At 34.1% G+C, this 12,967-nt stretch overlaps 1 protein-coding gene across 2 annotated transcripts in view; it reads right to left on the minus strand.

The window, feature by feature from the left end:
- Positions 1-12,967, minus strand: part of nol11 (nucleolar protein 11) — a 39,626-nt gene that overhangs the window by 12,633 nt on the left and 14,026 nt on the right. The window contains exons 5-10 of one of the 2 annotated variants that reach the window (XM_026264899.1): positions 7,376-7,433; positions 7,132-7,273; positions 6,835-7,035; positions 3,998-4,074; positions 3,769-3,892; positions 3,555-3,643 (exon numbers count right to left, since the gene is read on the minus strand). In XM_026264899.1, coding sequence (XP_026120684.1) covers positions 3,555-3,643; positions 3,769-3,892; positions 3,998-4,074; positions 6,835-7,035; positions 7,132-7,273; positions 7,376-7,433 — 691 coding nt within the window. Of the gene's footprint in view, positions 1-3,554; positions 3,647-3,768; positions 3,893-3,997; positions 4,075-6,834; positions 7,036-7,131; positions 7,274-7,375; positions 7,434-12,967 lie in introns of both variants that reach the window. The other variant, XM_026264898.1, reaches the window with a different exon arrangement.

The raw sequence follows: 12,967 nt of genomic DNA on the forward strand, positions 1-12,967 counted from the left end.
CCACAGCATAAATGGCTGCCCACTCTTCACAGTGTGCGTTTCACTGTTGTGTGTGTGCACTTTGGAAGGGTTAAATGCAGAACACAAATTTAGAATATGGGTCAAGTTACTTTCACTTTTCTGTCAGTTTAAATCTAGATTACAGACCCACCTCTTTAACCTGGCTTGCACATAACACACAAACACATTTCTAATATTCAAATCCGTTAAAGGATTTTTAGGCTGCATTAATAAGGAAAACTGGAACCAGGAACACTTCCCATAGCACAATGTAATTGCTACATCGTTAGAAAAATAGCATCTACGCTTATATTAAGTCTTAAAGGGATCCCCGGGTGTATAGCTTAATAACATAAATGTCTCTTATTGAAAAATGTAACAGAAAACCTGTGAAACATGTATGTTATTTAAAAGTCGACATTGTTTTTACACTATGGGGGCCGCCATTATTTTATGTGCACAGTACATTCTGCGTTGATGACATAAAATGGTTGCACTTGGTGAGCTACTGGCGCTTTTTACCGCAACACAACTCTAAATAAAATACTAATACGACACCACATTGTGTGGCTTTTGGGTGTAATTTTCAGTCGGAGGGCAACAAGAGGCAATATAGAAATTCACTGATTTCCAAACGATAAGAGAAAAGAATGGGAAGATGCATGTGGATGAATAAAACGTCCTAAAGACCTGCTTCCCCCCCCCCCACTTTAGGCCTGATGCCTTTGAGGTTTTTAGTGGACCACAGCTACTGAAACAGCTTACAAACGGCCAAGACGAGAAGCGCTATGCCATCCTGTTAGGATGTAAACATGCCGGCACTAATCATGATGCTGCATCTGCTAGAGGAGTTTCTCAGCACGGATTTCCCTCGAGATCCGAGACGTTTAGACTCCTTGTGGGTAAAAATCGATGGCACGTCATTTAGTTTAAGCCTATACTTAAATCCATCACCACCTGTAAGCGCTTTAAATAGTTGTAGTCATCATATCATTAATTTCCACGTTGTCTATTCTGACTTGTGTTGCGGTAAAAACAGCAACAGGTAGCAGCAGTAGCTCACTGAGTGCAACCATTTTACATCATCAGAATAATGGCGTCCCTCATAGTCCAAAATATATATAAAACTGAATTTAACACACATCTTTCATGGCTTTTCTATTACATCAGACTTAATTTATGGTATATTAAGCTTTACATGTCTTAATTCTCTCTTATTCCGAGGTCACCGTGGCCACCAGATCTAGTCTGTATCCAGATCAGATGGTCACTGCAGTCATCCGAATCCAGTACATATCCAGCCCAGATGGTGGATCAGCACCTAGAGAGGACCTCTACAGCCCTGAAAGACAGCGGAAACCAGGACAACTATATGTGCCCCAGTGACAGATCCAGTCAAGACTATTGCCGCGTTTCCACCGAAATTACCCGGAACATTTGTACCAGGAACTTTTTTTCCCCCCAGACCTGTTGCTTTCTGCGTTTCCACCACAGTGTAAAGTACCGGGAAGATTAGGCAAATAGACTGGTGACGTAGGTTTGCGCACATTTCTCAATACAAAGTACACTGATTTAGGTCGTGCATCCTCCGGTAGTGCAGACTTTGTGCATTCGACTCGGGAGTGTGATGTCCGCGAAGACGCAAGTCCGGTAATTCTGCAAACAGCAGTGTACTTGATAACATCAGTTAGCTTGCCTTGGCTACTGCAATTTTCCTCTGTACATTTACAATAAAACGAAATCGGATTTCAAATACCATTGACTCCTTTCGTTTTCATTTAAACAGAAACAGCTGCAGAAATGTACTTAGTTCAGGGATATGTGTATATATATATACAGCCATTATAATGAAACAAAATATATAAATTTGCCTTTTTTATTTTCATTTTAACATATAGATAAACTGAATACAGACCAAAGATAACCTGTTAGATTTACCAAAAACCAATTATATGTTATGTTTAACCACTAAAGAGACAGAGCCAGCAGCACATATCAGAAGGTCTAGCCGAGGTGAGGCTGCTACTCGGAGGATAGATGATGACTGAGCTCCCGCTGATCACGTAGAGCTGACCGTCTCCAAAATCAGCGAAACACATTTTTAAATAGGACCCGATTTTAGTTTTAAACAACTACATTCATATCAAATACCACTGCCTCCTTTCGTTTTCATTTAAAAATAATAACAGCTGCAGAAATGGACTTAGTTCAGGGAAATGTATACAGTCATTACAATGAATCTAAATATTATATAAATTTGCCTTTATTTTCATTTTAACATATAAATAAATTGAATACAGACCAAAGATAACCTTCTAGATTTACCAAAAACGAATTATGTGTTATGTTTAACCACTAAAAAGACATCAGAGCCAGCGGCACACATCAGAAGGTCTAGCCGAGGTGAGGCTGCTCTTGGCGGAGACATGAGGACTGAGCTCTTGCTGATAGCGTGGAGCTCACGTCTCCGAGATCGGCGAAACACATTTTTAAATAAGTGCTATCTTTATAAATAAACCACAGATTTGAGTATTAAACAACTACATTCTCGCTTGAAATACTTTTAAAATTACATTTCATGACACAATAACAGTAATATTTTGAAAATGATATGAATAAATGGTGGTTGAACTCAACCAATACTGCATGAACTCAACCAATCAGGATGTTTAGCGCTCAAGTCCCACCCCCGAAAGTTCCAGAACTTTGAAAAAGTACTACCTCGCCAGCAGGGACTTTCTGAGGGGTATTTTTTTACCCAGAACTTTATTTAGTTCCTGGTTCCTGCGGTGGAAGAACACCGAGTACCAGGCCAAAGTCCCTAGTTCCTGGGTAAAGTTCCTGCGGTGGAAACGCGGTACTTGTCTCCTAGATGGCCACAGGACAAGACCACAGGTCAGATGATTCATCAGCACAATCTAACTTTGCTGCAGCCTGGAATTGAACTGGCCCACCTACTTAGCCTGGTTTCTCCCAAGGTTTATTCTCCATTCTGTCACTGATGGAGCTTTCAATCCTTAGTTTAAGCTTAGTTGGGGACACTTAATTTCCAGTGATTTCATTGACTTGATTGCACAGATACTATTTGAACTGAACTGAGCTGGACTGAAAACTGTTTACTATTGTCCTTTTGCATTGACACACTATTTTCCTATTTTGATACTGTAAAGCTGTTTTTACAATCTGTATTTTTAAAAGCATTATATAAATACAAGGGATTTGACTAGAAGATTTTTTTTGTTTAAATGTAGTTGGTAATGCAGTTGACAGGGACTACACCTAATTAAAATACATACATCTCTCCCACTATTACTCTGGAGCCAGTCATTATCCCTCTTTACCCATTCCTTAAGTTGCTGACCCCTGGTTTTACATTTAGTTGAATTAACCTTAATCTATTTGGTAGACGCTTTTATACATTTAGTTAGATTGCAATCAAGGTACACATTTTTTTTAACCAGTTCCTGCTTTCTCTGGTAATGAAATCCATGAATTTGGCATTGCATGAACATCCCCACTATAACTGAAAAACTGGTATAACTGAAAAGTCTTACATTTCTGGTTGACATTCTGCTCTTGATTTCTGTGGTCTGTGTGATGTCATTACAAGTCCAGGAAGTCACAAAGCTGTTTGATTTGGATCCTGCTGAAGATAAGGCAAAAGATTTTTTGAATCGTTTTTCTGTTTTTACAGGTTTACATTTCATATATGTCACTCGAAAAACAGTATATGGCAGATATTCCATATTTCAACTGAAAAGTCTTTACCACTCGGACTAGTCTGCTTCTGTTTTCCCATGGCAGCTGCAAGAGATGACTTCTGGCAATCAAAAGGAATTACTGAGAGCATCTTTCCATGAGGGACATACAGCTTCCCAGAATAACACCACAACTGTATTCAGAAGAAATTATGTGTTTAACTCAGTGAATGATTAAATTATGTATACCTTAATGAAGGGTTTAAAAAGATGCACATAAAATAAGTTTTAAATCACACCTGACTATAGATCCTTCCTGCCATTTCTTTACTAGCCTGAAGAGTTTGAAAATGTGTGTTCCAGATGCAAAGGTAATCTATGGATGACAACTCATTGATAATTACACCAATCAGATACAGAGTGATAAAAGATGTTAGGAAGTGGGGGTGGAGGGAAGTTTAAGGAAAACAAAAAAGTAACAAATTACAATGTCATTAGGGGTGTGCAATAGTCTGTTTTTGTGGAAGTCTTATATTTCACTAGCCACTAGCTCACATTTGTTAATATTTTATTAATTCAGATAACATTACTAAACAGCAATTAATAGGGGGAAAAAATTTAAACACTGAATTAAAAACTTTTTTATGGGGGGGGGCAAGGAACTTTTTTTTGACAGCAGATATATAAACAAGCCATTAAAGCAATAAAGGAAAATGTTAGATATAACACAACAGTCTCATTTTTTAAAAGCACACTATGACTAGCCTGACTATGTCAGAGTTCGTACTTCTGCTCAATTTCAGTTCGCTTCTTTACTCAGTCTGAGATAGCAAACCTGCTCTCAGATTTCCTCCAGCTCCGCACCAGCCATCCAATCAACGAAAAGAGGGTAGACCGAGAGCTGTGACAGATGCTAAGCACCGAATTTAAGACTGTAGTTTAGGTTAAGGAAATTGAAAACGACAGCAGACATGGAGACACGGGATGCTATTCGCTCTGTTGTGGAGAATAAAGTAAATGCTTGTCAATTGTGTACCAGGCTACACTGACAAGCCCAGCAGACAGAACACAAACACATGCTGAAATGAATGCTGTGCCTGCCTGCGATGAAGAGATTGTGAAAAAAAAGATAAAAAATATGTAAGAAATAAAAAGAAAAAAGGAATTAGTCCAATTTAAATTATACATTTATTTGCATTCGATTGCAAAAACAGTGTATTTGAATTTTAGGTGTGTATCAGGGAGCCTTATCAGTGGCACGAGATGCGGTGATTTAAGTGTCGTTGTTGTATTTTAATGCTTTTGTTAGTCTACTTAGTTGAACCCACAAGATGCTGTATTTTCCATTAAAAATACTAGAGAAATATAGAAAAGCAATGCAGAGAAGATGGTTTAAATTAAACCAAGCAATTCACACAGAACGCATATTCAGCACATTTTTAAGATGCAAAATGACTGTTGCACTCATGTCTCACACAAGAGATGAACAGAAAACCATTTGAAGTTAAAGGATGTTTAACTTTTAGAGAAGATTTTTTGAGAATTTGTGAGGGTTTTATTCCATTCGACTGTCTCTCATATGTTTAATGCAATCATGTGATCATCGCTTTGGCTATTTGTATTAAGCTATGCATAAACACTGCTCTTTATTCATAATTGTTTATGCAACTTACATATTTCATTTATAAATAGTTTTAACGTTATGGAAAAAAAAAACTAACTAACGTTATTCTATTGTTTTGAATAAACAGTCTAATGAGGTGCATTTTTTTATTTATATATTTGATAAAATAAATGAATGATATTTTTCTGCACAATATTTCTTTTAAGTCATATGGACAAGAAACAAAAAGGTTAAGTGATAAGATGTCCTATTTTTAGAATAAACTATTTTATTCACCACAATCCCTCTCTCTTAAAATACCTTATAGGATTATGATAAATTGATTATGATAACTATAGGATTATGATAATTGATTTGCAAAGCAAACTATCACTTAAATTTAAAAAAAATAAAAAATATATAAACTTCCCCGGTAATAATAAAGATTTTATAATAAGCTAAATCCACACTAGAGAGTGGTTTTATAACAGAAAATCAAGTTGTAATTCTAACTGAAAGCGACACTGATATATATGTGATTTTCCATTTTGCATTTACTTGTACTTTTATTTCAATACTTACATGAAATAAAGGTAGAAGTAAAAACATTTTTCAATACAAAAAAAAAAAAAAAAAAAAATTACTTAAAGCTGCAGTTGGTAATTTGACACTATAGCGGTTAATAAACAAAAATGTGTGTGTCTTGCGGAAGAGCATTGTAGCCAGAGCTACTTCTCTCTGTTTATGTCTATGAAGAATCCCAAAGATACTGGGTTACTCCCCGTGGAACCCCCCCAAGCAATCTAAAATAGTCTGAATATAAAAACTTATTCTAAGACTTTTACTCAAGTAATATTCTAAATGGTCACTTCAACTTCCACCAGTCATTTTCTGGTAAGATATCTGTACATTTACTTGAATATGACTTTCAGGTACTTTTTACACCACTCTTTTTCATTATTTATATTCATAAGTTTTGTCTGCATTTGATCTGACCTGAAGTGCTGCGTCTTCTCTTGAATTACATTGTCGAAAAAGTATTTTTGAGTTTGACTCAATTGGGTAATTTAAAAATACAGTGGTTAAAATTTACAATCTTTTTCTTTCTACTGCTCAGTTTAAAAAAAAGGTTATCAAACTCAATTTGAATGTGAAACATATCATGATCATTTTTTATTATCGCCCAGCCCTAATTATAAGTGACCCTAACTTACAGACCTTGCAGAGATTTAATTTGTAAGTATTTACTACAAAACGAGCCGTTTAGAAAACACAACACATAAGCTGCTCATTTTCAAAAGAACACAGTGGCACACTTCACGCATTAGACTAAATAATTAAAATCACAGCCTTTGCAATTAGCAAAATCACACCAAGCCATATCAAAACCTTGCATTGTTACAATTTATATCTCAAGAATTTTGTCAGCTTGCATATTGTTAGATCAACAATCAATATATACATTTGTCTGCAATAATACTGCACACCCCTAGTGAAGAGAATATATTATTAGATTTGAAGATGAAGAATGACCTTTACAAGCTCCAGCAGAGGGGTGGGGGAATCCAACCACAGCTACATGAGCCTCATCAAGCACAACAGCAGCACCAGACATCAGTTTTTCTTCCCCAAGAGGAAGACTGAGACATAAGGAGCAAGATAGGGCTTGGACACCAACTCCTGTAGATGAAGTTCTGAATGGCAACACACTCTCATACAGACTGCCATTCGAATCTGAAATGATGCAAAGTAGAGTTTGCATTTTAGAGTTGGGTTGCTAGTACAAAACTGTAATTTGGGTCAGATGATAATATGAATAAAGATACTTACATAGGTACAACAGGTGTATGTTACTACCCCTGCATGTGGCAGAGAAGCTAATAGGTGCAGAGAGACCAGGTTCAGTCTCAAATCTGTGTTTCACAAGAGTGTTGGGGTTAAATCTCTGAACATACAGGCAGTGCTCTCCTCTCTATATATATAAAAAAAATTGGTTTTAGTAGGTTTCATTCATTATGCACTGACAGAACAAAGATCCACAAAGATACAAAGAGACTTCAGAAGGAAAAATAACCTGTTCTGTGCTGAACAAAACTACAAGCTGGTGATCTGCCTTAATGATAGAGCTCCACCTGTGATGGGGATTAAACAAGAAATTTAAACAAATTTAAACAGATCTTAAATAAGCACTGAACATCAGGTAGTGAGCTAATGCCATTATTAAAATTGTTAGCATTAGATGCAAAACAATACGCTGCACAAACCATGGCGCTGTTGCAAGTGAACCCGTATTTAAACTACAAATACGTGTTAATTTGTTTTTGTCTTACCCAGATTCACTATGGTAAATCTTCAAATTATTTAAATTGAGCCCTCAGAACAAACTTGGAAGGAAACTCTAGGCTTACATTATTGCATCACTCACAGTACTCAGAAAACATGACATACCTGCACTGATATCATCACCAGTAATTACAAAGATTTTTCAAACCATCAGATTCTATTGTGCAAGAAAGAGCAGTGCTAAAGCACAATTGATAGAAATATAATAACTACAAGAACAGTAATGTAGAAATTTAGTTTCAAGTACAGATGGTGGATAAAGAAGCCAAAGTCTATGGCCAACTAATTAAGAATAACCAATTAATTACTAATCACAACAGCTACGTCTATAAAGTGAACAATGAGCTTCTTTATGGAAACGTGTGTGTGTGTGTGTGTGTGTGTGTGTATATATATATATATATATATATATATAGATATATATATATATATATATAGCCTATCCATATGATATATGTAATGAGCTCCATTAAGTTCAATGTCTCCAACTCTAATAACTTTAACGTTAGTGATATTATGCTGGGGAGGGCTTCTCTTTAGGAAGTGACAATAAATAACGATGTTCTCTTGTCAAAAAATATTTGCATCCTTCATGAAAACATTGACTGCATTTATAGTATTAAGCACAAAACAACATCTTCCAGATTACAATGTCTGGTAGAATATCACTAGTTCCTCACAGAAATATATGGCTGTACAGTATGTGTCAGATAATTTTATTGTAAATTACTTGTGAAATCCATGACTCATTACTCGAGTGTTACCTTGTCAGTCCGCAGGAACTACTAGTGATCTGGACCATTATTTTAAAGTGAAAGATTTCACTTTAAAGTGAAAGATTTTTTATTTTAAAGACATTTCTTAAAACTACATAACGTTACTGTTATAAACAAACAAATAACAAACAAACAAACGTAACATTAATCATTTATTTTTTGCGAAAATATCAAGTGGTACCAAAAGTAGTTCAAATGATAATGAGTTCCAGTCGCAGTCCTCTATATGGAGGTAATAGTTTTTATAGGGTACAGAGCAGAATTTAATTTATTAATCCATGAAATTATGTATCTGTCTTCTCTCCGTGAAGGCGCACTGGCGCAGTACTCAAATGTCATAAACTGAAACACAACATGTCGCAATCTGTGACGAATTGGATGAGGACCAATGAGCGTTCGATATCAGTGCCGTAAACCATGTCGTAACGTGGCGCACTGGCGCTATTTTCAAATTCGAATCATAACGAGCGCGAGCTTTGACTGTGACGAACGCTGTTGCTGAGAATGAATATGAAGATCCATTGATAAAGGGCTGAATTTGGATATGTTCCTTGCAAACATCTGGATTGTAAAGATATGCAGTACAGCAAACAAATAAAATGGATGTGATTTGTAATTGTATGCTGTGCTTTTGTGTGTATCTATGGTTTGCAGCATGCACAGAAATGTTATTTCCTATTAAATAGATGAGTAAACTGCTTTCAATAAATTGAATAAAAACATGTATTGATATGACAATTAAATACAACAGATTTAAATCATTAAAGCCACGATTTTAATATTAATACATGGGAATTCATATACATTCACACTTTACGTTAGAATATTTACGTTTTTTTAGCTGCTAACACGTAAGTATTTGTAAGTTTTACTGCTATAAATACGTCTAAATTGTACGTTTCTATGTGCATGAAAACGTAAGTAAATATACGTGTGATAGAACCACATTTAACAAATACACACGTATTCTCATGAGATCACGTTGAACACTCGAGTAATGAGTCATGGATTTCACAAGTAATTTACAATAAAATTATCTGACACATACTGTACAGCCATATATTTCTGTGAGGAACTAGTGATATTCTACCAGACATCGTAATCTGGAAGATGTTGTTTTGTGCTTAACACTATAAATGCAGTCAATGTTTTCATGAAGGATGCAAATATGTTTTGACAAGAGAACATCATTATTTATTGTCACTTCCTAAAGAGAAGCCCTCCCCAGCATAACTATCACTAACGTTAAAGTTAATAGAGTTGGAGACATTGAACTTAATGGAGCTCATAAAATATATCATAAGGATAGGAGATATATATATATATATATATATATATATATATATATATATATATATATATATATATATATATATATATATATATATATATATATATATATATATATATATATATATATATATATATATATATATATATATCACACATACACACATTTCCATAAAGAAGCTAATTGTTCACTTTATAGACGTTGCTGTTGTGATTAGTAATTAATTAGTTATTCTTCATTAGTTGGCCTTAGTTCCAAAGTAGTTCTCAATGATGATATTTTTCTTTAGTAATTAATCAAATAACTAATAAGGAACTACCTATGTCCTAAATGAGCTATTACTTACTGCTTAGTTAATCTTGCTTCTATATTAGTTAATAGTATTAAGTTAAGTGTTAATGTAGTACTACCTATTACTTCCTGCGTAGTTACTTATTAACAATGGACCATTATTTTAAAGTGTTACCCGATTTTTTACAAACAAACTGGCCGATTCTGATACCGATTTCCGATATATTTTTTTTTTTTCTTTAAGCAACAAACAAGAAAGGAGGAAAGTGTGCATAAACAAGATTATTTGGTATTTAATAGGCCAAACCGGCTTTTGGCTATTGAAAACAATAACTGCAACCATCTGAAATTAACAGCAGTAACTGCACAATAAGTAGCCTACATTGAATATAAACATAGATATTACAGACATCAGCATTTAGCTTTTGTTTTTGAATTGGGTTGAAACTACAGAGAACTGGCCTTAAATTTAAAGATGAACTGTAACCATGTGAAATTAAAAGGCAATAACTGCATAGTTCTACAATCCAAACAACACAGTCAACACAAATTTAATAAGATGTTTCTTGATCAGCATTCAGTATTTTTGTTTTTAAATTTGGTTTTAAATAAAATGTCTTTACCAATGTCTTTATTTACAGACTAAATAAAAGTATGCTATATAAATAGATTATTCCAAAATGTTAAAATCAAATAATGTTGGTGCGAATAAAACAAAGAGCCAAAGTGTTTTCATTCATCCAATTAAAAAAAAAAAAATAGGGTAATGATTCACATCTATATATTTTTTAACTTGAGCCAATTAAAAATAAATAACTATTCTCTCAAGTAAAAAAAATATAGATGTGAATCATTACCCTAAAATGTTTTAATTGGATGAATGAAACACTTTGATTAATAGAAAGTTCAGAAGATCAGCATTTATCTGAAATAGAAATCTTTTGTAACATTATAAATATCTGTCAATTTAAAGCATCCTTGCCAAACTGAATTATTCATTTCTACAATAATTAAGCTTTTGATTGGTATTGTGTATAATTTTACAAAAGATTTTTATTTCAGATAAATTCTAGGCTTGGGTACCGATTGGAACCGGGACTAGCTTCGTGTTTCTCCCGGAATCGTTGAAAAGTTACAATTTTCGATTCCTAGCTATGAGTCCTAGTCAGCCGACCGAAGAAGAAACCGCCGAACACCAACAAAGCAGCATACACCGGAAGTGTTGGCATAATCGAGCGAGCCAAACATGGATAGCATGCGTCGGCGGTCCTAAGTGTGGCTTAATTTTCCCAAACAGAACAAAATCTCGGCAAAATGCAACATTTACATCAAGATTGTTTTGTGCATAGGAGGGTGCACGTCGAACATGATAAAGCACCTTCAAGTTCATGGAGTACAAAGAAATATGTACCCCCATCTTTGACGCACTGCACAGACCGTCCTTCGCTGCATCTTTCTCCTATTTATTCGTTCAAGCTTCTACACCCAGCGTACGTGTTTTCTCCACAGCAGGATATAATGTTATCTGTCCAGAATGCTCACGCATCCTGCCTGAGAAGGCAGATGATCATTTTCCTAAATAACGGTTTCTGATTTTATACTGTACCTGCTGCTAATCTACGCTGGGTTTTACAAGTTGTTTCTTATAGTAGGACCCTATGATTTCCGCGATGCAGAAAACGCAGAATCCAGTCATAAAAACGGAATTGACAGTTTAACGTAGAAAGTCACAGAATTTGCCAAATTTTGAATTAATCAAAAGTTGGTCATTGCACTTACATGAAATCGCGATATGGACTAGTATCTGTAAATATTAAGCCGGAAAAGTCTATTTAAATATGAATCCTGAATGTTCTGCGAACTGTAAAGGTATTTGCGCCAACTCGTCAAAATAAAAGTCCGGTTTAGTGTAAAGACAAGTGTTTGCAATAAATGTTTAGAAGAATGTACATAGCCTACTACTACTACTACTACTACTACTAAAAGAATCAAACAATTTAAGGTTTAAATCACTCAACATTTCTTACGTTTTATATTTAGTAGTAATTCCCCTTTTTTTACCAAAAAATAAAGTTAGTTTTAGTTCATATATATTTCAAATATAAATGTTTTATGCCTTCATTTGTTAACCAAAAAAAAAAAAAAAATGCAAATACACAAAAGAATACCTGAGAGGGAAAAACATTTCATAAGGCTATTTTAAGGAAAAAAAAAAGAATACAATGCAAGTTGTTTTTATGCATTTAAATAATTAGAAATGCTAAAAACACAGAATAAGATAACAAACATGGTGAATAAAAAAAAAAAAAAAAATTCATAGGTCCACAAATGTGATTTTTGCAAAACTTTTAATAAATTGATGTGAAAAATTTAGAATTTTTATGATTTTAATGAATTAGACTTGCTTTTTGATTAATAAATCTTAGTGAGAAATTCATTGTAAAATTCATAAAAAGCAAAAAGTTCATAGAATTAAAATTGATGGAAAAGGTCAGACTATTTAATTCAGAAAGATCATTGGTTAGCAAGATCATTTAAAATATCCTAACCTTAAAAGAATCGGATTCGAGAATAGTTAGGAACCGGAATCGAAACAAGGAATCGAAATCATTCAAATTCAAAATAATACCCAACACTAATAAATTCTGATCTCTGGATTTTTATATTCATCAAATAATCCTAAAAAAAAAAAAGGTACTCAATCAGTATATTAGAATGATTTCTGAAGGATCAAGTGACTGGAGTAATGACAATAAATTACATTTAAAATATATTCAAATAAAAAAAAAACATTTTAAATCGTAAAAATATTGCACAATATTACTGCTTTCGCTGTATTTTGGATCTAATAAATGCAGGCTTGGTGAGCAGAAGAGACTTTATATTAAAAATAAAATAAAGAAAATAAAACATTAATCTTAATGTTACCATTCAAAATCTTTTGACTGCTAGAGTAATCTCTCTT

Source organism: Carassius auratus, unplaced genomic scaffold, assembly GCF_003368295.1.
Source record: "Carassius auratus strain Wakin unplaced genomic scaffold, ASM336829v1 scaf_tig00217119, whole genome shotgun sequence".
NCBI classification, from domain to species: domain Eukaryota; kingdom Metazoa; phylum Chordata; class Actinopteri; order Cypriniformes; family Cyprinidae; genus Carassius; species Carassius auratus.